General features: G+C 37.8%; 1 protein-coding gene across 5 annotated transcripts in view; it reads left to right on the top strand.

Moving 5' to 3' along the window:
- Positions 1 to 26,632, top strand: part of ERC2 (ELKS/RAB6-interacting/CAST family member 2) — a 501,303-nt gene that overhangs the window by 122,764 nt on the left and 351,907 nt on the right. For all 5 annotated transcript variants that reach the window (XR_009743832.1, XR_009743831.1, XR_009743829.1 and 2 more), the window contains one exon: positions 6,513 to 6,680. Coding sequence is in view for 1 of the 5 variants with exons in the window: in XM_061455881.1 (XP_061311865.1) it covers positions 6,513 to 6,680 (168 nt within the window). In the remaining 4 variants the exon portion in view is untranslated. The remainder of the gene's footprint in view (positions 1 to 6,512; positions 6,681 to 26,632) is intronic.

The raw sequence follows: 26,632 nt of genomic DNA, 5'->3' as shown, positions 1-26,632 counted from the left end.
ACCTTGAGTATGTTTGTTTATGAAGTGACAAAATACTGAATTAAAGTACTTGATTAAAAGGCAGAAAAAAAAGTTAGAAGTTATGGAGCCTGCGGCTTATGGTCCCACTGTGTTAGATTGAAATTTAGGTTTTGGAAATAGCATTTTAATATTAATTAATATTAATTTAATTTAATATTATTTATAAGCTAAACTAAGATAGGGCAAAACAAGTTACAGCAGCCTGAACACTGAGGAGGAAGGCAAGCCATCTCTTCTCTTGCAGTGATGTTAAAAATGTAACCATAGAGCCGGAATAAAATCAAGGCAAACCTCTTTAGTAGTCATGATTATTATGCTAATTTATTTTAACAGTCTTTCTGTCCCAGTTCTTTGTTTGGATTCTTATTCTGTTTAAATATTTAAGAGGTTTTGTGTACACAGACATTTTGTTTGTGAAATTCTAGTGAATGGAGATGGATTGATTTGCTTTTTCTGAAATGTGTACTTGCAGCTCTGAAAAAACTGCTTGAGGAGGAGCTGGTAATGTGACCTCTCTAGAGGCCATGTAAGTGAAAGAAGTAAGAGTTAATTAACTCTTAATTCTCTGCCTACTATTATTGATGATAAAAATACTTAGTAGCATTGCTGGTGAAGTGCAAAGTTTGCACTATCAGGTACATAAATACCATTGCAGTTCAGAGTCAGGCAAGCTTTGATTCAAAGTATGCAGCTTGTCTATGCTTCAGAGAATAAAATGGTGTCAGCACTTTCTGGAGGGTCTGTAAATCAGACCTTCATTATTTTATTGACAAAATGATTTTTTTTTGTCTGAGTAAGTGTAAGAGTAAGAAAATTCACTGCTGTGTAGTGTTGGATACTGAAGATTTTACATCTTAGATGAGCTCTTACTGTCCCTTGCTTTGGAAACTGTAGTATCTCATAAACTACCTCACAGAAAATGCTGGTGTCTTGTGATATTGGAATGCATTTTTGTCTCCTTCTGGGTGGTTTGTATTACAGAAGAAATGGAAGTATTTGTGCACATGTGGAATTAATCCAGGTTGAGTAAAAAAAAATAAATCCCAAAGAATATATTAATTAAAGTAGCTGCTAGGAACTTTTAACTGCTTTTAGTAGCTTTAAGTAGCATTATTATCAGGAAAAGTATTTTGCCAACTTACCATTAATTTCAAAGCAATTCAGTTTTAATAATTCACAGCAAAACTCCTAATGCATCTCAGCAGATCTGCCGATATAAAAATAATATACAAACCCCCACTTTATTAACAGTCTCCTCATGTTTTTTAGAGAAAAAACTTCAGTATATTCCTGTGCCACAGAAAGGAGATGGATGAGAAGATTACTAAACATAGCTTGTTTTGTTACAATCGTCTGATCTTTGAAAAATGCCATGTTCTGATGAAACTTTGTCTGTTTTCTTTCACCAGTCCTTTTCTTCCACTTAAAATTGAGATTTGCAGCAGAAGATATTGCTTTTATCATTCATCTGAGAACCTTTCAAGGTGGAAAAGTATTTATGTAGCTGTCAGCAAACAGATCTGATTATACCTGATTTGTTGAACCTGAGATTGTTGAAAAATTCTGATAAACAGGAGTCTTGAATGATGGCAGAGAGCAGAACAAAACTCTTCTCACAGTTAACAATCTTAGGTGCTATAAAGCTCTTAATATTTCACATTTATTTTTGAAGTATAACTTGTTTTACATTTGTACTTGATTTAAATAAATGGGAGAGTGTTAAATGGAGGCCAAAACTGAGTACTATTTATTGTATATGAGTGGCAGAGAATGTTGGGGAGTGTTTCTTTTCTTAGCTAACTCTTAATAATACTCACTTCTTCCAAATATAGAAGCTTTAATTTTGACTTGCAGTTAAACAGAAGTTGTAGAAATGAGAAACTTGCTTAGATTTTTTTCTTCTGGCCCAGTTGATGAGGTGAAGACTGTTCTTGCTCTGTTTTTGAAGGGACAGAAATTGCCATTATGCACACATTACAGAAATTGTCCAAACAAGTCTTAAAGTTTTCATGGCTAAGGGATATGAAGCTTCAAATATCTTGATTAAGGATGTGAAGAGCATATATAGGATGATATGCATTTTAAAAAATGGTTTCTGATTTCTGCTCTGCAAGAATTCCTTCCCTTACCTAGGGTTTGTCCTTTGGCTCACAGCCAGATACTTAAGGGAACACTGATGCATTTTTTTTCAGGTGTGAGTTTGCACTCTTGAATTTAATTAGTCCTTTGAGTATTAGAACTCTTGTGCTAAATCCCACAGGAATGAATATGAAAATCTAATGATTAGTTAATAATTAAGTTAGTACAACTTCAGCAAATTACCATTAAGAATTGATTAGGCTGCAGCAGGGCACTGTGCATAAGATCTGTTCGCACTGTACGAATGAAACATGCAAGTTCTAGGTGATCATTTAGGAAAAATAATACAGGAGAAAAACTACAGCATTTTTTTTGTGCATAGGTCTGGAAAAGTGCCAAACACTTTAAGAATAGATCTTGACCAATACAACCTGTGACATCTAGAGATAGGCTTGCAGAACCCACTGTATGCAGCCACTTCATTAGCATTGCTACAGTTTTTCCTTTACTGAAATCCTTCACTTGAACAAGCAGTTGTCATTTGTCAAATAAGACCAAATCCTTCTGATGCTTAAATCAGCATAGTTTCATTTCATTCATTAGTAGACTAATTTACTTAAGGTTTTATCTCATTAATCTTAAGATGGAATAGTCAGCGGAGGAGCTCTGGTTGTTTTGTTTTCTTTGTTTCCCAGTTACTCTGTGTAAGGTTTTGGTGTATAAAAATAGTGATGTAAGGAAAAGGAAAATGGTTTTCTGGAAATGCTGGTATCTAAGGAATGGAAACTATGGGAGTTGACAGAATCATATATTATGAAGGAAGACAAAGCATTGGAAGCAAAGGAACTAGGGTTTCAAGAAAGGAGGTGAAGAGAGATCATTGTGGGCATGGTGAAAAAGCAGTGACAGGCAAATTAGACATTATAAATACATGAGATAACTTGTAGGTTATCTTCATTCTCTTCTTTATAAAGTACAAAAATATTTTTGCCTTTGTTTTTTCACTGACAGGAGATATTGCTGAGTTGTGACTGTTGGTCTTCCACACCACTCAAGATACAGCAAAGTGAAAATGTTTGCACGTCTGCTGGAGACAGACATTTATTTCATGCCCTGTTCAATTTTTTTTTTTTTGCACACCAGTAGATAATGCAGCACTTCTAAATTTCTGTGCCTTCTTGATATGCCTGCGGGATTTTTGATACTTTTTTTTTTAATTAAAGTTTTAGTACATTTTTACCACTATACTTTAATAAAACACCAGCCAAAATCATAGCATCATAGAATAGTTAGGATTGGAAAGGACCTTAAGATTAGAAAGGACCACAGGCAGGGACACCTCCCACTGAAACATGTCACTGAAAGCTCTGTCCAGCCTGGCCTTGAGCACCACCAGGGATGGAGCATTCACAACTTCCCTGGGCAACCCTTTCCAGTGCCTCACCACCCTTACAGTAAAGAACTTCTTCCTTATATCCAGTCTAAATTTCCCCTGTTTAAGTTTGAACTCATTAGCCTTTGTACTATCACTACAGTCCCTAATGGGAGAGTCCCTCCCCAGCATCCTTATAAGCCCCCTTCAGATACTGGAAGGCTGCTATGAGGTCTCCACGCAGCCTTCTCTTCTCCAGGCTGAATAGCCCCAACTTTCTCAGCCTATCTACATACGGGAGGTGCTCCAGTCCCCTGATCATCCTCGTGGCCTCCTCTGGACTTGTTCCAACAGTTCCATGTTCTTTTTATGTTGAGGATACCAGAACTGCACACAATACTTCAGGTGAGGTCTCACAAGAGCAGAGCAAAGGGGCAGGATCACCTCCTTGGACCTGCTGGTCACGCTCCTTTTGATGCAGCCCATGATACGGTTGCTTTCTGGGCTGCGAGTGCACACAGAGGCTGGCTCATGTTCATTTTCTCATGAACCACCACCCCCAAGTCCTTCTCCACAGGGCTGCTCTGAATCTCTTCCCTGCCCAACCTGTAGCTGTGCCTGGGATTGCTCTGACCCAGGTGTAGGACCTTGCACTTGTCATGGTTAAACTTCATGAGGTTGGCATCAGCCCACCTCACAAGCGTGTCAAGGTCCCTCTGGATGGCATTCCTTCCCTCCAGGGTATCAACCGAACCACACAGCTTGGTGTCATCAGCAAACTTGCTGAGGGCGCACTCAATCCCACTGTCCATGTCAGCAACAAAGATGTTAAACAAGACCAGTCCCAACACCAATCCCTGAGGGACACCACTCGTTACTGGTCTCCAGTATCATAATTATTCATAATTATATAGTAATCATAATTATTAAATGCATTTTTTGAGTGTGGGGTTCATTAATTTTATTTTTTTAATTTTCATTTGAGAGCTGTAACACATGTTTAAACTCCTGATAATTGGTAGGCCTTGGAGCTAGAACTTTATACTAAACACATTCTGTTTCTAAACCATGAAGAACATACCTGCAATTGAAATGAAGGTCTTTATTATTATTTCTCAGTGTGTGGGTTGTGTCATGGAAAAAAGTGGGGAGAGTGTCTTGGAGAGATTACCTGTCTGCAGTGTTCACATGGGGCTTGTATAAAGCATGTGATGTAATTCAGATTGGCTGCAGATCTACGTTTTGTCTTTATATCTTGTAGACAGATTTTCCCATTGTTCATTTGTATACATTTCTGTCTCGGTTGCCATACTTGCTTACATGTACTGGCAAGGCACGGAGGAAGGTGGTTTGCATTCAAGAGAGTTTTCTCTAGCAGTTTCTCAACTGCACTCTTTACGTTTTCCTGACATCTGTTTTTTGTATGCTCCTTTTTTTTATTTTGAGATTTTCAGACTGTGGAGGTGATTGCTTTCAGTGCCTGTATAGATTCTTGATTTTATACAGTAGCCCAGGGGTGGCTAACCACGTACCTTAACCAGCTAGACAAACATACTGAGATTTTGAAAAAGAAATAAGGAATAAATAACTGTAGTCAGACATGCATATGGACTATAGTTGGAAAAACAGGTTTTTTTTTTTTAAATTTAATTTTTAAGGATACACTTACAATGTAAACCAAAATAGAAATATTTTGATCAGCAGTAAATGCTTCCAGTGACTGTGCCATACAATATTGAATCTATGAAATACTTCAGTGCATGTGTCTTTATGATGCGGTTGGGTGGGATCAGCCTGTGGGTACCTTTTCTTTTTTTGGGGGGATTTTTGAGCCACCTTCCATCCAGCCCTTCTAGATTTCTTTCATCCCAAGTATCTGTTGGGATGTAACTGATGAGAAAGGATGGAAAGAGCTTTTCCAAGACTTCTCTGGTTGTTGCACAAATGAACATTGAAATTTAAAGAAAAATATCTAGGTATTACAGTCATCAAGAAAACTTTCCAAAAATAAACAAAGTGTCTCTGAGTTACACAGGTGCACTGAGGCATTTTATTTCAAATAATCCTCTTGAGGTTATGTATCTGAAGTCATCTGGTGAGCGGTGTTATTTCACAGGATTTAGGAAGAATAGCTTTACATCACCTAACTCACCATCCTTTAGCATCATTGTGTGTATTGGCCAGCGCTTTGTTCAAATTCATATATTCTAAATCCACCACACTTACGTATTCTGTGGCTACATCTCCCATTTATCATTGTGACATGACATTTACTGATGAACCTTAAATTCACTTAAATTCAGAAGCTCTATCTTAGTGACTGGGTTTCTGCTGTTTCCTTTAGGATGTGCTTTTACAATCTCACAAACCTTTCATTCTGTGAAATTTTTTATAATGTTTTCCCCAGACTTCTCTTAAGTTAATCTCTTTGGCTTGGTTTTCCTAGTACCTGAGAATTCCATATGAGCTGCCAGGGAGGGAAAAAGGAGGTGGGGATGGTGGGTAGCAACACATTTGCAAGAAGAATAAGGTTAAAATTCCACTTCTCTGTTTTCCTTTCCTTATTAAGATGCCTGCTTTTCCTTATCAGGCTCCTAAAAAAACCTTGATACGTTTTGGCCAATGATAAGTCACAAGAATCATGCTGTTGGAAGGAATAGGCTATTGGGTGGAATGTATACTTTTATGAACAGTTTTTTTCTTATGCATTTTTGCTGTTCTGCCAGACTAGCCTCACGCAGGATAAATTCCTTTGAACTTAAGTGAGGTCCATGGTGAATTTATAGGCCAAATCATCATGTATAATCTTTGTTTCCTTTTAACTTCTGCAACAGCAGGGCAATCATTCTTTAGACAGGTACATTAAATTACAAGAAACTCAATTGAAGTTGTGAGTGTAAAAAGTCTTCCAGAATTCTTCCAGAATTTACAGGTGTCTGAGTTGTCATATCATGGTCATTCCCACCTTTCAAATTTCAACTGCAACTATGAATTGGAAATTAAATTAATGATCTAACCTTTTTTTTTCCCCCCATTACAGATTGATCAATTGAAACAAGAACTCTCAAAGAAAGAATCAGAACTTCTTGCCTTACAAACTAAGCTTGAAACCCTTAGCAATCAGAATTCAGATTGCAAGCAACACATTGAAGTGCTTAAAGAGTCACTTACTGCCAAAGAACAGAGAGCTGCCATACTTCAGACAGAGGTATTGTTTCTTCTAATCATAAAATACAATAGAAATATTTAGTTAATAACGTGTCAAGGTGATGATGTGTTTGTTGCAAGTCTGCGTGGAAGGCAATTTGCTAAAGAGCAGTGAAATAATTTTAAACCCTTAAAATGCCAATGTATTTGTTGTATTGTTTTTTTGGTAGTATACCAGCTCTCATTCTAGAACTTTTTTAGAAGCACCTATGATTGCATTTTAAGAAAACATGCCTAATTCTCAATGCCTTTAATGGGAGAAGCTGGGCCTTAGTGTCTTGATTGCTGTGATTTCATTCCTTGTTTCTTCATCTGTTGTCTTGAGTTTTCCTTTTGGTTGCTCTGGCTTGATGCTTCTTTTGTGCTGTGTATTTCTAGTCTGAAGAGTGAAGCTACTGATGTATTTTGAAGGGATCTGTTGAAGGGTGCATGATATTAATCTGTGTGGTGTTGTTTTGTTTTTTTTAGGCCAGTGCATTAGTTATGTATCTATCTACAAAGTCAGATCATTAAAATATGGGTGATGGAGTACCATTGAGATGGTTGTCACATTTGATGGAATGTGTAAATCCAGTGTTAAAAATATTGTCCATTTTTTTTCCTTTCATGGACTTTTAAAAAAATTTGTGGGCTGGAGCACACGATACTGATTAGACTGATTCCTCTTATGACTTCTTAATTTTATTTTTAATGTGTGTACCCCTTTAACGAAACAAAAATACCTGTGAAATTCATTCATGTGGTGCAAATAGTTTCCATTCAGAATGAACAGAAGAGTTTCTATTCGGAAAGAGGAGTGTGTTCTATAAAGTATACAGGAATCTTACAGAATGTTTCAGATTTCTGGCTAGCAAAGTTCTAGGAAAAAAAAAAAGCTTAAACTATCATTCTAATGAAAGCAGGGAATAAATATTTCTGAGATTCTGATTATCAGTCTATGCCGTATGTCTTACCCTCTGCGCATTAAGAAGATACAGATGAAATCTTGAAATTTCTAGTTTGTGTTTAATGGGCCAGCCAGCATATTTATATAATAGAAAATAATCATAATAGAACAAGGGTAAAAACTCCAGCAATTTGGCAGATCTCAATCTAGCATCTGAGTTATAAAGATTACATATTTTTAATCTTTATCTGTGCAGATCTGTTTTGCGAGGTTTGTATTAACTGTCATGCTGCTGAGGATAGTGATGAATTCCATTGGCTCTCCAGTAATTTGATTTCCTAATTCTTTATCAGACTCCTATGTATTTAAGGCATTACAGTCTTGTGACTGACAGATGGGCCATGGAAACCTTAATAACTGAGAGTGCTCTTGATGAAGGGCTGCTAGGATTGTGTTCCTAGTGGAGGACCAGTTGGTTTCAGACAGGTTTTCAGTTCCTCTTCCCATTTTCTACATAAAGCAGTTCAGCTCAAACCTTTTACATGAAGCAATTAAGTTAAAATTATCTGTAATTGCCTGTTGGTATGCAGGTGACAATTGGTTGTATTGTGGCTGCTTATTGTTAGTCTCTCAGGGAAACCAAATGAAAAACTAATGTTAAAATTGTCAGAGAGGTAGTTTGATAGAAGGAATGCTCTGTAATAGCAGAGAATGAATCCCTTTTGTTTGGTCTAATATGATGTTATTTGTGATATATGCAGATAGGTGGGTTATGGCAGATAAGACTTAAAACGAAGCAAAACAACTCATAGACGTCCTCACAGTATATCTTGGTTCTAGACAGTTTAGGCTATCTCTGCATCGACTTGCTAAATCACTTGAGCCTGAATTTGGTTGTGTGAGCATCTTCAGAAATTGTGGAGTTTATTTCATAGGCTTCGGTAATTACATTATGTTATCTCAATAACTTCACTTGCCTCAAAATTTCTTCTATTTACTTTTAAAAGATAGCATTACGGGGTGTGCTCTTATATGCACCATTTACCTATGAGGCAGAGACTTTAAACAGCTTCTGTTAAACTTTAAATTATGTCAGCAAATTACCTGATCTTGAAATACTTTAATAGCATTCATACTTCAGGCAGTATTAATTATATCTCATTTTTTATCTGTTGAAGATGCACTGAATTTTTTTTACTTTCCTGTACTTTATGGTGGAGATGTAGTACATCTCAAATCCCCTTAAAAGTATCTTTTATGTAGAAATACAGCCCACTGTGTATGCATTAGTTTCTCAAACCAGGAGTTATCAGGAAAAAACAGTACTTTTGTTTGTTATTTTAAAGCCGCAAGGTTGTTGTAGGCATGACACAGTCTGTACAACTTTCTATCTGCAAGATTACATTTCCAGGGGTTAGAAATAAAGAGCTGGGGTTATATGGCATCGAGGCTCGCAAAGGATGTGTTTAGTCTGAACATACTTTTCACATCTTTTGCATAGACTTTGTGTCAAGAGCTCCTTAAAGCTACTGACCTATCCAGTCTTGTCTCCTGGAATAAAGTCTTATGGGAGCTTTCAGCTAGCCATAAAAAATACACTTGTATAACCAAACACAGAATTTGTCATAAACTGCTGTGTAACTCTGTGAAGATGTTACTTGATTTCTCTGATAATCATGAAAAAAGTGATAGATCTCTGCTTTTAAGCAGTCTCATAGATTAGAAAATGAGATTACCCAAGGCGTGTTCCAATGATATTCTATTGTTAACATTATTGTTACATAATTTTAAGGCCCTCAGGGTTCCAGCTTATTCCTTCCCACCCTGCTGTATGCAAGGGAGTTTTTCTGGTTAGAAACGATTGCCAGGATGTCTCTTCTCCACAAACTATTATGTTTCAACTTCCAGACTGGGTGTGCAGTTTCTTAAAGAGAGAGCCTGTTAAACTGTGGGCGTTCTGGGGAAATGTGCTGGATGGAGCTCTGAGGAACACAGGCTGGACAGAGGCTGAATTTGTAGTTCGCAGTTGTCTGCTCCTCTAGGCCAAAGTCTTTGCTGCTTATCAATATTTAGACAAAATCAGAAAGAACATGTCCTTAACGTAAGCAACAACAAAACACCTCAGTAAGAACTAAGGCCATAGACCACTTATTGGACACCGTAAGTTTGAGGAGTTTTAGAGCTGATCTTGTTCCTGGCGCTAGTCAGTTATGAGATGGTTGAAAACAGGCTGTTTGTGGTGTTTGCACTTACTCAGGATGGAAATTCCTCCTTTTTCTCTCATTTCTTTGCTTGCTTATTTGCCCTTCATATATCTTAACTTACCAGGCGGCCAGTATGTGCCAATAGAAATAAGTGTTTTGTTTGTTTCATTGTATGCTGCACTGTACATTTCAGTTAACAAATTCATGCCTTTAGGCCACATTCTCCTGTTACATCCTGTAAAACTAAATGTGATGCAGCAAGACAGGAAAATTAGACTAAAGTTTCTCTGAACTCTGTTTGTATCTGCTCTTAGTTTTACGGGGACACTTTTTGTAATCACTTTGCAAATATCAACTTCATATAACTCAGGTGTCTGTCTTCAGTACTCGGAAATATCCTGTCTTCCAAAAGGACCTTTTACATTTCCACTTAATCTTTAGTTTAGAGGAGTAGAGGGAATGTTTGTCTTATGTGAATGTTTGCTGAAAATGTTACATTTGGTTACGTGTGAGAGACTAAATAACAGCAGAGGCCATTGATGTTTTGTTTCTGGTATATATATTCAGCTGTGTTAAGTTAAATAGCAAAACAACAACAAATCAATAGCTCCTCTAATGAAACTCATATATTTCCTGCAGAAAATACAGTCCATGCAACAAGAGACCTATGAAAGGATAGAGGGGATTTCTATGCACTAAACTCAGCATCCTTCTTACTGAATACCTGAAAATCATAGAATATTTAGGGTTGGAAAAGAACTTAAAGTAAGCTGGCTCCAACCCCCCTGCCATGGGCAGGGACACCTCACACAACCATGTCACCCAAGGCTCTGTCCAGCCTGGTCTTGAACACTGTGAGGGATGGAGCATTCACAACTTCCCTGGGCAACCCATTCCAGTGCCTCACCACCCTCGCAGTAAAATACTTCCTCCTTATATCCTATCTAAACTTCCCCTGTTTAAGTTTAAACCTGTTACCTCTTGTCCTATCACTACAGTCCCTAATGAAGAGTCCCTCCCCAGCATCCCTATAGCCCCCCTTCAGATACTGGAAGGCTGCAGTGAGGTCTCCACGCAGCCTTCTCTTCTCCAGGCTGAACAGCCCCAACTTTCTCAGCCTGTCTTCATATGGGAGGTGCTCCAGTCCCCTGATCATCCTCGTGGCCTCCTCTGAACTTGTTCCAACAGTTCCATATCCTTTTTATGTTGAGGACACCAGAACTGCACACAATACTCCAGGTGAGGTCTCACAAGGGCAGAGTAGAGGGGCAGGATCGCCTCCTTGGACCTGCTGGTCACGCTCCTTTTGATGCAGCCCAGGATACAGTTGCTTTCTGGGCTGCAAGTGCACACTGAAGCCAGCTCGTGTTCATTTTCTCATGAACCGCCACCCCCAAGTCCTTCTCCACAGGGCTGCTCTGAATCTCTTCTCTGCCCAACCTGTAGCTGTGCCTGGGATTGCTCTGACCCAGGTGTAGGACCTTGCACTTGTCATGGTTAAACTTCATGAGGCTGGCATCAGCCCACCTCAGAAGCGTGTCAAGGTCCCTCTGGATGGCATTCCTTCCCTCCAGGGTATCAACCAAACCACACAGCTTGGTGTCATCGGCAAACTTGCTGCGGGTGCACTCAATCCCACTGTCCGTGTCAGCGACGAAGATGTTGAACAAGACCGGTCTCAACACCGATCCCTGAGGGACACCACTCGTTACTGGTCTCCAGCCGGACATTGAGCCATTGACCACAACTCTTTGTGTGCAGCCATCCAGCCAGTTCTTTATGAAAATGAGCAAGTGTTGTTTACGTGGTAGTCAAGCAAGTGGCCTGCCAATATAGATGGATGAGGAATAAAGAACTGCTTTGCCAGCAGGGCCGTCTCTGAGACCTGGAGTTTGAGCTGATTAAGATAACACTAGACTGTGCTGTAGTAGCAGTCCAGCAATGTTTCTAGACATAGCAGGTTTCATTCTCTCCAACTGGGAATTAGGAAAATGTTTTGTTTGCTTAGAGCAACTCTATCTTCTATCTCCAGGCCTCAGGTCTTATCTAAAGGGAGGGCAGTGGCTTCCAGCAGCAGATGGGAAAGCAGCTGCAGGGAGATGAAGGGTGAATGGCAGCCCTCCAGCAGGTGGAAATCATTATGGAAGGAATTTTCGGCTGTACAAGCTATTGTTGGTCGTTCCCAGATGAGTAAAGTTAATAACATTTTGGCCTGCATTAAGCCCACTCCTTTCTTCCTGCATGTCCACATTGTGTATTTATAGAATAGTTTTGCTAATTATCACTGTACAATTTTATGCTGTCCTATAACATGCTCATAACCTGCCTTAAAGGGCTGCTTTCTGGAGGTGAAAGTAAGTGTCAAAAGGCCAGTTCTAACCCCAAACTGAGCAAGGTATTTGTAGTGCAGTGTCAACTTCCTGCCCAAATAGGATTACTTGGTAGTCACTTTGCTGTAATTAAATCAGCTTAGTAAATCCTGTAATAAAAGGAATCCAAAAAAGATCCTCAGTAGGATCTCAGTTGCTTCATAATCAGCCAGGATATACAAGTGCATGGAGTTGTTCCTCTCCACATTCATTTCCTTTCCCTGAACTACATGAGGTCCCTCACAGCCTGTTGAGATCCCTCTGAACAGCAACATTACACTCTGGTGTATCAGATGCTCTTCCCAGTTGTACTGTCAGCAAACTTGCTGAGGCTACACACTACTCCGCGTCCAGTTCATTAATGATGATGTTGAACAGGGCTGGATGCAGTATTGATCCCGGGAGTACAGTGCTGGTTCTGCTTGAGTCCCCTGATTCTTCTGCTTATTACAACGCAACCTCACTCCATGGTTCTTGCAAGCCAGGTCTAATAGGCCATGAGGCTTACAGGTAATATATTGGTATTAATTGTAGCTTCTTGTCATTCAGGTATCCCTAGAAGTTCATTAGTGTCACTTTTTGTTACTGAATTCAGTCAGTGTGTTTTATTCAGTAGATTACTTTTTGTGCCATTTCAAGTCTGGAATTTTTATGGTGTCACTGCAAAATTAGCTCAGAAAATATTACTACTTTACAAGTATAGTTTAAGTTTGAGCTTGTTCTTACATAGGTAGTTTCAGTTGCCTGAGATGAAGTATAAGCAGAGTCACATTAAACACTGCAGGATGCTGGCTAGTATTGAGAAGGAAGACTAGCCAATCTGCTTAGTCAGATAGTTGTTTTACATGTGTTACAGCAGATCACCAGAAGTACACTGAGGACATCTGGAGCTTTTTCATGAGTGTAATTAGCTTCCTTCAAACAATGGTAATTGGGTCAGATTTCAGGTACAATGGCACTTTTCCATACGATGAGAGAGAATTTAAAACCAACAGTAAATAAGTCTAAACCTAAACACGATGTGCTTTTTGCATGGTGATTGTGTTGTCTCAGTGATGTCAGTGTTTTGGGTTATTTTAATAGGTTTGACTTTAAAAACTATCATTTGAAGTTTTTATTGACAGCTGAAACAAAAAGATATAATCCTCTAAAGCAATAACCATCATGGTGGCCAGAGTTGGGAGGTCTGAGAATGGTTTATTGTCAGTAGGAAAAATGTTTGGAACCAGGCCTTAGAGGGTTCACCACCTCTGCAACGTGCATTTAATTTTGTTCCATTTTTAAGAGTATATATGATAATAGTGCCAAATCATGCAAACTTTTCCTACCCTAACATATATAGCCTTTGTTTTGATTATCTCTTTATTAATGATGTGAAACCCCTGAGGTCAGATAGAAATGAGCCAACGTTAGGCTACTCCAGCTACAGAACAGGGAAAATGTCACTGTGCTCCAGAGAGAATTGTTAAAAGGAAGAAAATTAGACTTGGTCAGATTTTCCTTGCTGTTATGAAAAAGCTGTAGAAGTTAGTTAATTTTTAAATGAAGCTTTGTACTGTTACTGCAGAGGGAGAGAGGTTAAACAGCTTGAATGATTCTGATGGTTTAAAAAGATGAGACACTATCATTTCTATACTTTAAAAAGTGGTAGATGGTACAGCCTGAGACCCTGCACATACTTAGTGACTGGTATTTAACTACAGCTCTTACCATCAAGGAAAAAACCTACATAAATTGATGCAAATACATTCATTTCAGCTGGGTAGCTCAGTGAAGAAAAACATTCATTTCATAAGCAATTCTGACACAAACATACTTAGCGCTTTATTAGTTAGTGTATCACTGTGCTAGATAACACACCTCCAAGCCCAGGTGTGCTGTTTGAAGGTTAATGAACTGTGAAATAAGTAAATGTCTACAAAGAAATTTTGTAAATTGTGACTGTACTCCTCTCAGAGGAGAAAATGCATTAGGAAAATAGGTGAAGTCTGTACTGTAACTGAATACTGATGTGTTCAGCATACATATATTAATAGAGAAGACCAAATAACAATGAAGAGGAAAGGTGATTATGGTGCCTATTTATTGCAGTCTGTTTTTTCTTTTGAACAAACTGGTTTATAGAGAAGGGCTGTGAGATGATTGACTTCTTGGCAGTTCTTAGTTTGCATAAAGAGCAAATAAAAGCAGACAGCACAGAATACTTGGAACAAAACTACAAATGCTTTGTTTTTATTTCTATTACGATGTTGATATTTGATATTGCTTGAAATGTAAATCTGCTTTTAATTTTACAGTAATAATGGTATAACTATGGTTCTTTCACTCTCATGTTTTTGTTTTTCTAAGGTACAGTTTTACTTTGAAATTGTATTTTTCTATTGTTTTGTGATTTTTTTCTTGTTTCAAATCGGGCTGAGCCAGATATTTCAGTGTGGTCTTTGTGCTGTACTGCCAGTGTATCATTCTGGTACATCTGCTGTGCGTGCGAAGGAAAGATCACCTGCTGTAAAAGCACTAGTCTGGAAGCTTGTGTCCCATTTACTCTGTCACTGCAGGTGTTCAGAGCTTTCTTGACAGTGTATTTCAAATGGAGCTTTATCTCAGGTGGAGCTTGCCAGCCATCTCACTTTATAGGCAGTTTTCATGTTTTGTGGGTCCCTGTGACTGTTTGGAACGAGAGGAGCATAGTGGTGAGGCAGTAAATTCTGAGTTAAACCGAAGAACCCTTAGATTAGCAAAATGCTGTATTTAAATAGAAGTAAACTGTGAAGCAAACTTGTGTGGGGGTTGTGTTTGGGGTTTTCTTCCCCCTTTCTTGTCTCTCTATTGCAGGATTGAAATGCACATCAGACAGCATGGTCTAATTTCAGTGTTCTCCACACCTTGAGCATTGCACTAGTGACCTCCTGAGATGCATTCCAACCCCAGTGACTTTATGGTACTTCAAATGAAGTGCTCGCAAATACAAGATATGTAGTACTGTCCCAAAGATGTGTGTTTTCTGCTTTGTGAGTTACATACTAGCATTCATTTATCTGGAGGAAGATTAAATGTTGATTGATTTATTTACATACACACACTGCCACCATCCCTAATTGAATCCATTCTTGATAATAACTTTAAATGTTCTGTCTTCCTTTTGGGGACACCTTTATTTTTCTTTCACAAAAACTGAAATGGGATTGCCTGTGGGAAAGGTGACTAGAGGAGTGGAGAGTTCCATTTGTGGGGCTGGTAGAAAGTAGTGCCCAGAGATAGGAAAACACAGATAAAAATAGAATGGAAAAGATGAAAATACAAAGATAAGACATTGTACACTTGATGTGTAAAGGCCTTAGGCAAGTTGTTTGGGATGGATAGCTTAGTGAATGCTAGATTTATCGTACTGTCCAAACACTTCTCATTTTCATGTATTTTATTTAATTAAAGTAATAAATAACTGTGATGTCCATCCTCACCCTGCCACCCAGTTCATAGATTTACAGAAAATTACCTTGTTGCCATTTAAAGCAATATTCACTTAGCTTAAAGGTTTTTTTATATCCAAGAAAATTTACTGTGATAAGATAAATTAAGCTTCAGTTAGGCTTGATTCTAGTGGATGGAAATGATGAGAAAAATGATAGTACTGTTAGCTACTAATTTAAAGCCTTTGCTCTAACTGGAGATGTTTTGAGAGGAACTTTAATAGGATTGCTTAAGAAACGATTCTTTGCGTACCTATTGTGACTAGGTCTAAAGGGGCCTAGTATATTGGCACTGTATACAAAAATGCTGAGGAAACCCCAACTCAAAACAGTATTGAAATTTCACCAGGTAGGTACAAACCCAAGGGGATCACTAAGAATCTATAGATGTTGTAATTAGCATAATAACTGATAGATATAACCCCCCAGTCTGAAACTGTTAATGATGTTTTCCACATATTGCATTAATGATGAGGTATGAGGAGAAATAACTGAAGTAGCTTTGTGTATTTTTGTTTTTTACGCTGGGTGAGAGACAGCTGAGGAGAAAGGGCTAGAGCCACTTAAAGGAAGATGGGAATTAAGTAATCTGACTGAAGGGAAGTGGGGGGCCATGGCTTTTAAGGCCAAAGACGAATATCTCTTGTCTTCATTAAAGTGAAAGAGGGAAAGGGCAATGGCAGCTGGTGTCTTGTGTCTGCTATCTTGGGGTAAAAATGAAAGAAGACAGCAAATCATGAATGAGGCTGATCCTTGTGTAGGGTACATACAGCTAGGTAAAAGTTTGCTATACAAAGGTAGGGACAAGGTAGGTTTTTTTGCTTCTCGCATAGTAAGGGTTGTATGGTTTTGGGGATATTTTATTATTATTTTTTTAGTATGGGTGTTAAAGATGCAGTGCAGGGATATTACATGGGACAGTTCAGGCTTTGTGCTAGGACTAAGGTCAGAGCCTGCAAAATGTCTTTTTTTTTCATTAATGGTTCAATTTGAGAGCATCCTTGCTCAATTAACTCCAACACTCCAGCCTGTGGTAGGTACAAAGATGTATTTTCAGCCTGCCCTGTATCACTGCAGAGGAAAAAATCATGCTTGCAGCAGAAGCAGAGTTTAATAAAATAGGAGATATGGCTCGTTTGAAATAAAAAAAGCTTCTGCAGCTGTGGCCATCCAGAAATCTTTGGAGCTCTCATACTGACAGTAAACCTCATGGTGGTTGTGGTTGTGTAATTCTCCCTCCCTACCCCCCCGCCCATTTAACTTTTAGAGGGAAAGAGCTCTCTAGGTCTTGGTATCACAGTGGAAAAAGAAAGTAAGAATCTAAGCTTATGAAAGATCGATGGTTTCACAGATGACCCGCTAATATTTAGGGAAAACTCTAAAGAAAATCAGGTAAGGCAAACTGAAGTTACACACTCCATGTCCCGAGTGGTAACATAATATAATTACATAATGCTTTCAATTTCCCTAGTACTTTGCATACTTTAAATCACCAAGCAATGCAGGCTGCTAGAATTCCTGACAGATTTGTCATGGTTATAGGTGAAAAGTATTTACAAATTATCTCCTGCAAAAGAAGCAGTGGTTGCATTTTCTCCTAAGCAATTTGATTCTGTCATTATTTGGTGTATTTTCAACTACCAGGTGTGGTAAACTTAATGGAATTCCAGTTTTGTGGCTGCTGCAAGTGAAAGCTGCTTTTTCTTTTCATAAATTGGACAAAACAGAAACCCAGACATAAATATACTGTTTCATTTAGACTAGCGAAGGATAATACATGTGTAGCAAAAACTGCCTTTCTGATGTAGATTGGTACTTCACAGCTCTACTATAGCAAGTCATGGCAGTTGTGTAGCCTTAAGGCTTTAGTAAACAAAAACCCTTGTGGCCCACCAGCTGGCACAGACATGTGGGAACAATCATCTCAGTTTCCAGTTGTCACAGGGAGGAACTGCAGTTGTGCACAGAAATCCAAGAAAATAGGGGTTTGATGTTTAAAAAGAAGCTGGGCTGAGCAACTACTGTGCATGATAGCACCTAGTTAAATAATGGTACTAATGTCCTTAGAGCAAAAATTACTAAACATATGTAGTTAATAAGAAGGCTGTGAATTTAATGTAATTAAAATACAAAATGTTCTCAAAGGCAGGATGCTAATTAACATTTGCGGGACTTGACAGGGGAAAAAGCGCTTGTAACTAAGTTCTGAAATCACCCGCCTCCTTTGAAAAATGTTATTTCTAGATTTTTGGTCATGTTAAGTGGTCAGCGATGTTAGTAAACTGCTCAGTTAGTGGACTGTGTTGCAGTTCTTAATTTGTTTCTTTGATTCTTCTCCTGTGATTATTTTAATGCATGGCATTATAACGTAAATTTCAGCTCTTCAGATAAATCCTTTGCATTTGTGTTTCCTTCGAGGGATCATATGCCTTCCCCCTGCTAGTATTAGTTACAGTGTTTCTATGTAATAAAATTTGTAATGCAGTAATACTTGTTAAAGAAATAATGACATTATGTGGCATTAAGTAACTTGAATCTGTATAATTGCCTTTGGTTATTATCTGTTCTGTGAAATATAAAGAAAGGCTCCAAACTGTTTTCTCTGTACTTCTCTGTTGAATGTTCACTCCTTCTCACAGAGATGATTAATTTAATCCTACAATTAGTGTTAATTTCCATTATTTTTGAGAAGGAAGCGTGGTATGTAAAAGGTGATGAGAATGCCAAGGTTTAGTGATGTTGTTACAGATGGTCATATATTGTAGGTTTTTTTTCCTCTTCTGTGACCATGCTTTTCCTACCTGTGTCCATTCTACCAGCTGTAGTTGTTTACAGACTCCATGTGTATACTGATGAATTTCCACTGTATGCTCTGCCACAGATCCATTTCTCTGTTTTTGAAAGGTTCTTGCTTAACAGTAACTGTGAATATGTTTAGTTTTACAGAAGAAACTGCGCAAGCAGTACCATGCTAGACAAAATGTTCACAAAGGCAGGGAAAAAGAAAAAAAATATGTTTTAAAAATGCAACCAAATATTTCTGATGCATTTGAAGGACTGACAGTTGCAAGAGAAGGAAAGGCAAGGAGATTTTTTGTGAGTATTAATAATAATCTAAAGCTTCATGAAGAAAATCAGGTATTCTACAGAATCAGCAGGAAATGAATCAGCAGTTCCAGGCTCCAAAAAGGAGCATGGAACTGTGGAGAGGGATTGCAGAAGAAGCTACTACTTAAGAGTTCTGGCATAGGAACATCAGGGCTGGTATAGAGAGCTGTTTGAACATTTGCTGAGCTGGTAGAGTTCTGCTATGGTTAGTGTTAGAAATGTATTTAAGTACTGTAGAACTAAGCCCTGACAATATAAAATCAGACAGTTGTAAGCCAAGTATTTAAAGAGTTTTGAAAATGTTTGTAATAGTGTAAAGTTGGATTCAAAAGTAGTCCAGAAGATAGAATAAAATGCATAAAGGTGCTTTGGTTTCTGTTTCTGCAGGAAGGGGTCAAACTGTATTTGCAAAGGCAAATCTTAATTCTGACATTTTGTAATGCGTGGTGTTGATTTATCTCTCCATAATAACTTTTAAAAGAGGTTGGTTTTGTAGGTATTCATATTGGGCTTGTGAATCACCATTGATTTATCACCTTTGCTAAGGTTCTGCTTTTGTCTTTCGGTGGAAGTAAGTTCAATGCAAACAAGGTGCACATATACTGTAATCTGAAACAGAAACAGTCTGAAACAATTTTATGAATACTACATTTATGAAAGCTGTTTTCTTATGTCCTTTTGCTTTTGTCTTTCAAATTCTCCCTCAGGTCAAACAAACATGACAGCTGTTTTTTCTTTAAAGGCATTCTTCCACCTGCCCTACATTGTGAGATCAGGCACAAGATTGGTACAGGGTGGGAAAGACTGAAGAGCATGTGAATAAAAGCAGTTCTGAATCATGTTCATTGCATGCTTATTTTTCCATTTAAACTGTTGAAGTTCCAAGAAATACGTAAAATACTTCCCATTACAAAGTTTAATTATTTTTACTTTGCATCATTTACTGATGGTTCCAAACACTGTTAGAGCAATACTGTGCTGGATTCTGGAATAGATTATAGTATTCATAAATAATATAGTTGTCTTCCTAGAATACCTAATTAAAATGATACTATCTGTTGTATCTGGCCGTTTCTATATATTCATAATTTTTTGCATAAATAATAATTTGCTGTTTTCAAAGTATGTGTACTGTTTGAGGTTGAATTTAAAACATTCTTTTAGCAAGATCAGAGAATGTTACTTTCTGTTGCAACATATTTAGTATTTTTCAGTAGAAAAAAATGGAAGAACATCGCAGTTGAAATATTCTTCACTGAGAGCACTAATGTTGCCTTAAAACTCAGCACAAATAATAAAGTAATAAGAAAATTGCTGGTAGAAATTAATACCAGTGGTAATAGAAGTTACTAATATTCTTTTTCTTTGCATTTCTGAAAAAAATGTGCATGATGCCTGCTTGCCGTATCAGAAGTGATTCTTTGGTCAGTGTCCTGCATGGAGGATGGGTCACTGCTGGGAAAATTTGTACTGGAGGTTCACCTTTCATCCTTAAATGTAAAAAAGTAGAAAAATCATGTGAAAAAAAGCAGAGTCCTTGCAGGGCAAGGAAGAAAACTGTAGAGGAAAAAGTGCTGAGATTTATTTGAGCTCCAGATTGTGCTTCACTGATCCTTTACATATTTTTGAACTCTAAAACATAACATGGTGCACAGCTTTTCATGGTCTTTGCACTATGTTGACTTTCAAACAGAAGATGCAAGTCACGCTAGGGGAGGTTTAGGTTGGATATTAGAAAAAATATCCTCACCATCCTGGAAATATTTAAAAGACGTATAGATGTGGTGTTCAGGGACATGGTTTAGCGCTGGACTTGGCAGTGCTGGGTTAGTGGTTGGACTCAGTGATTTTAAAGGTCTTTTCCAGCCTGAATGATTCAATGATTCTATGATTCTCTGTACTTTGCATTTTCATATAGTTCCACATTCATTTCTGTCTTTGAATACTTATAGCTAAATTTCTCCAATTTATGTCAGCAGCAGTGAGGTTCCTGAGATTAGAAAGTGTGAAAATGAAAGACTGAAACATTAATTCTCTGCAGTACCTAGTCAGGTGCACTTTATTTGAATTGTAATGTTTTCCCTTATTTCATTTTTGAGGGCAATGTAAATTTCATTTTGATCTTTTGGCTAGAAGAAATTCCATTTTCTTCATTAATAGACACAGATAATTACTATGATATTTCATTGTGGAGCTGTTTCCTCTTTCTACATGGATGATATAATAGAAAATTGCTTTTCTCTTCCTGAATAATTTATTTATTTTAAGCCAGTTTTATCTTTCTTGTAGGTAAGGCCCTGTCTGACCTTGCAAAATAAGGGTTGGTTTGGTTCCTTGTTTATTTTGAAATGTTACCAGAACTTGGGGTGGTGGTGGGCAAAGAGAAGTTGCCTTTATTTTATCCCATTGTAGGATTTTATGCATGATTTTGTAAAGTTATGGTAAATAGAATAGTACATATTTAATACAGCTTGTAGGTTTATGTTTGCAACACTGGAAACAATTGAGAGTAGTTTTCCTAAGCATCACTGTAAACATAATGAAGTTTCCCCTGCCAAGTGTCAGGCCATAAATACAGCCAGCCACATGTGTGATCAGCCTGCCCTCTCTTTCTAGGAAAAGTGTCATTGGGCTAAATAAACCAAGTTTAAATCAGGCAGGAAATCTTTGCCAGACTTGACCTAGGCTCTCATGCATTGGTGACTCATGGTTGTTGCCCAACAGTGCAGCTGTGTTGGTTTATGAGCCAAGCAAAAGTTCAGGCCTATCTGCATTGAAGTACCAGTTGCCTCTGTTATCTTTTTCTCTTCCAGCATGATTTGGTGTGCTCGTGCTCTGGCAGTGGGCTGGTTTACTTTGTGTCATCTTCTGTCATAAATTTTGGAGCAGTCTGTTACATACCTAGTGAGAGGGTGAGCTTAAATGATGCATTTTTTTCCTGGACAAAGAATGCTTTCAGGAGTTGTTAAAGTACCTAAGAATGTTTTGGTACTGTGCATTTCTATAAATGATTGCTTTTGTATAATTGAAAACAGCTCTCATTCCTCCTCCTCTAATTATGAAGCTAAATGAAAAGGAATGGTAACAGGGGGTGGGAGCAGGCACAAGTGACCTGGGAGGAGCAGGGCATCTGAACATGCAGGTATAGGTTTAAGAAAGCCAAAGCCCATCTGGACTTGAATATAGCAAGAAGTGTGATGGCCAACAAGAAAAGTTTCTACAGGCACATCGACAGCAGACTGGGGAAACACTAGGGAAAATCTGGGCTCACTGATAAATGGGAGACCTGATCCTAAAGGGCATGGGGAGGGCCAAAGGTACTGAATGCCTTCTTCATCTTGACCTTTAAAGATTAGCCTTCAGGAGTCCCAGGTCTCTGAAACCAGTGCAGAGGTCCAGGGCCAGGCAGGAGGTGCAGGAGGGCGAGGTCAAGGAATATTTAAAGAAACTAGACACACAGAAATCCCTTGGCCTTGCTGGAATGCACCTGCAAGTGCTGATAGCTTTGTGTCAGTTATCTTTGAAAGATCACAGTGGTTGGAGAGGTTTCTGAGGAGTGGAAGAAAGTAAATGTCATTCTTACCTTTAAGAAGGGCAAGAAGGAGGATTTAGAGAACTATAGGCTGGTAAGCCTCACATTGATTCCTGGGAAGGTTGAAATAAGGAAAGAATAATCCTGGAAGCCATTTCCAAATATATGACAGACAGGAAGATGATTAGGAGTAGCCACCATGGATTTTTGCAGGGGGAGTAATGTCCGACCAAACCAATAGCCTTCCTCAGTGAGGTAATTGCTACTACCAGGGTTGTACATAAGTATTTACTGCTGATGCAGGTCAGGTCCTAAGTATTAGTGTTGCTACACAAGATTGTGACTATGTTCTGTTTATCAAACACCACTGTTTCTCAGGCTTTTCTTGCTAAATACACCACCTACTCCTAAAATCTTGTGTAAATATATTCTATTTTATGCTAATGTACTGCTTGTTTTCAGCCTCTCTTTCTTTTTAACTAGAGTAATTCCATTTGCAAGCTAACTCATCTTTCTAATATACCTTATTATAATAAAGGTGTGAGGAAGAGACTAGTCTTCTGTTCACAGTGGCATAATATTGTTTGTCGTTATTAAAAAACAGTTTATAATTATTCTATCATTCCATTATTCTATCAGTTCTTTCCTGAAAATATTAGAAATTGTGTGCCCCTTCTCTGGACCTTCTCCATCCTGTCCACATCTTTTTTGTCTAACAGGGACCAAAACTGAACCCGATACAGGATCCTGTGTCCAGTTCCTGTTCCTTGCAGGTGTGACTTGACAAGTGCTGAGTAGTTGATCAAGCTTGTGGTAAAAGATGTGTTTTTTTCCTACATCAGGGTGGAATTTCCATGTTCCAGTTCTCTCATCCCATCCTGCAGCACACCTGAGAGGAGTTTGACTCTTATCATACCTTCTCACTAAGTAATTAAGGACAACAGTAAGATCTCCCTGTGGCTTTTTCTTTAGGGTGCACAAGCTTGGGGTTCAGCCTCTCATAGTAAACTTTGTGCCTGTCTCATGGCCATCCAAATGGGGCCTCAGTTGGACTCATGCTAATATTTCAATATCTGTTTTGCACTGGGCAAGTCCAAACTGGGCACAGAGCTCTGATATGATCTCACAAGTTACAGAGACAGGCTCCACACCCCCGAGGCAGGTGCTGCTTATTCCTCCAGTTAGTTGGCTTTATTTTGTGCTGGTTTAGCTTTAGTGAGGAATTTTATGTTCTGATGCGTAATCGAAAGAAGCATTTCTAGAACATGAGTTCAGATTTGCAATGTGTTATTAATTCAAGTAGTTATTATTAGTCATACATAAGTCTAAGAATTATTATCCACTTAGAGTTCTAAGATAAACAGTTTGATGAAAAGCTTATTTTATTATTTGGTGTCTTATTTAACAGTTCAGTGTATTTAAAAAAAATGCAGAAGAGTCCATCAATAAAAAGAGAACCTTTCCTATCTGCTAAAAATTTTTGTGTCAACTATAGATGAAAAACTATTGTATCTTATTTCCTTCCAATGAGACAGATGCGGTTCTTAGGATTTGAAGGTCAGGGTATGTTTTTCAAACCTTGCCTTAGTCAATTGCAGGATAACTGCTAGGTGAGTTTTCTTCGTGTTTTTGTATTTTCCCTATTTGCTTTGGTGGGAGCAGTGAGCAAATGGTTTTGATGAGCAGCTGCTCAAAGAGAACAATAAAAGAAGCCATAACAGCAATTGATGTCAACCTGATAGCACCTGCTGTTACCTAGTTTCATCCCTTCATGAAGAAGAAAGAGATCCAGTGCATGTTTATGTGGTTCTCTGCTTCCAGCTCCAGTTACTGTATGGAACCGCATAACCATCTCATAGGGAACAGGAATAAAGGCATGGCATGCTTTGAAGTTCAGGGCTTCTATTTATTTTATATTACTTTTGAGCTGGCTGAAAAGTGTCAGCAGTTGCATGCACATGGGGGTTGGCCACATAGGTAAAAATTGTAATAGAATTCAGATCCATTGTGCTGGATTTTCCCCATCTAGGAAGGAGATCTGGGATGGCTGTAATAGTTTTATAGATCTAAAATGTAGTGGCAATAGTTAATACACAATTTTAAAATACAAACAATCACCATTTAAAATGTCAAATGCAACAGCTGAGAGGGAACTCAGGGTGGCAGCTGTGATGTGCCATATTGATAAATCAAACCAGTACATTCAAAACATATGTTATGATCTCAGTAATATAATCCAGGTTATGCATTAGAGGGTAACACTTGTGCATTTTGAGTACTGGTAGTTTTTACTTTGCCTTTGACCTGATGCCTTGATGTACACTAAAGTTACAGTGTTGCTCTGTTGTGATAAATCCTGTTTGTGCTCAAGTGGTACTATTAACCTAAGTTCTTATTCAAATGAGACATGCAAGGAAAACTATAAAGATTCTTATTCCATAAGAATTATGTTTCCTATACTTTGTTGCATAAGATGCAGGGGGAACTTTAAGGTACCAAAATTGGGGGGAGGTGGGTGATTTGCTGTGGTAAAGCCTTAAACTGAGTGTGAGAGCATTTTTATGCAAGTGATGAGAACCTCCTGGATATGATTGACTTAAATTAGCCTGATTGCCTTTTATCAATTGCAGCTGCACTATTTAGCATAAAAATGCAAAACATCCAAAAATCATTTGTCTTGCAGTGTAGTAGAAAGATGGTTTTAGTTAGTCTATAAGATGTTTCAAATGTTTATTCTACGCAGATTCTCTGAGAATGGATCCAGAACATATCTAGTTACAGAGAATTAGTACAGATATTGTAAACTTTGAGAAAATTAATTAGGGAAAATATGCTGCTTTATGAATTACATATTTAGGATTTTTTTTTCCTTTTAACTGTGTTAGTAAGTTAAACAGTTCAAAGTTATTTATTGTAGTGGCATGATCATGCACCTGCTGTTAAAGCTAAAAGAAAGGCTAGAACTTCTTGTATGATGTATAGTTGTCTCACTGGCTCTTTCAAACAAGTGACACGGTTGAAAGAAATGCTAAAGTTATGTAAAAATTAATTTTTCTAAATAAAAAAGTTATAGACCAATGTAGAGGATTGCAACCCAGCATTTTAAGACTTGACCAGGGAAAGGCTGCTACTGTTATTTAAAGGCTGTCTTCTGTATATTGAGCTTTGATGCCTGATGTCCATTTGTCATCTGAATTTCCTTTTTGTAGGACTGTACTGCTTGCAAACTGAGAATCCTGTCTTTGTTCCAAAGGCTTCTATTTTTCAGCTGCTAATTAAGGGCTTCTTTGTATTCCTTGGATGCTTAATGTTATCTAATTCACCGGAAACATATTCATGTATATAAAACTTGCGTTGTTTACTGTCATCAGTTATAAACAACAATTGAGCTGAAGAGCCCTTACTATGCCAAGCAATAGATATTAAAGAAATTGCCTGCAGTCAATCTTCTGTACACTTTTAAGTGGTTTTGGTTCACAATGCCTATACCTGAGGTCAAAAGATTTTATTATTCCTTAGATTAATTTACTCTTACATATTCCCAAGATGATGATGCCTATTTAGGTCTTTAGACAGATTCTTGGAATTAAGATGTTTAAAATAGAAAAATAGCTAGTTAAGGGCATACTTAATGGTATAGTTTCAGTGGTTGATACCTGTTAAAGGTAAAACCTTAAATATTTATATATGTATAAAAATATGAAAGTTGTACATATATATATAGAAAGAAATCACAAGAAAGTATAGGAAATATTTTATTACTATGAAAAGACACCTTATGCTCCTCAGGTTGTTAACATTATTTACCGAATTACATATAGAGATATGATTTTTAAAGTTTTAAATTTTCTTAACTCTGTTAGGTCGTGCAATCCAGTGCACAGATGAATGAGGATAGAGGGTTATATTTTTTCTTGCATAAGTAATAGACAGGTTTAGAAAGTTTCAGTTACAGAGGCACTTAATTGCATCTGCACAAGTTTGCAGGCAGACTGCAGAGGTATTACTGGGGGTATAAAATATGCAGGAAGAACGAAGGCTGTCTTTCCTGTCCTAGATTTAATTTTCAGGAATGGCAGACCTAAAAAAAACCCAGTTTTTGTAAAAAGAGATGGAAATCAAAGAGGCTAATTCACCTATGGATCCACAGTTACGCTTTTGTAATGCAATCTTAAGGTAGATCTATATTTAATAAATTAAATTGTACGTGGTTGGTTTTATTCTTTAACTACGAGCTCTTCACTTTGTTTATTTTAGACTTCCTTACTAAAGGAGTGCTTGAAGTTAAATTCTTTGAAGCATCATTTTAAGCTCCGAAGTGCTTATGCATTTTGCTGTTTGGTCGAGCTGTGTGAAATGTGTGTCTCTCCGTGGGATTATATAG

The sequence above is a fragment of the Pezoporus flaviventris genome, unplaced genomic scaffold (assembly GCF_033815535.1).
Source record: "Pezoporus flaviventris isolate CSIRO_AGI_PZ_B2104156 unplaced genomic scaffold, CSIRO_AGI_Pfla_v1 ptg000021l, whole genome shotgun sequence".
Classification (NCBI taxonomy): domain Eukaryota; kingdom Metazoa; phylum Chordata; class Aves; order Psittaciformes; family Psittacidae; genus Pezoporus; species Pezoporus flaviventris.
Note: the sequence above shows the minus strand (reverse complement) of the source record. Positions and strands in the feature narration are given on the sequence as shown.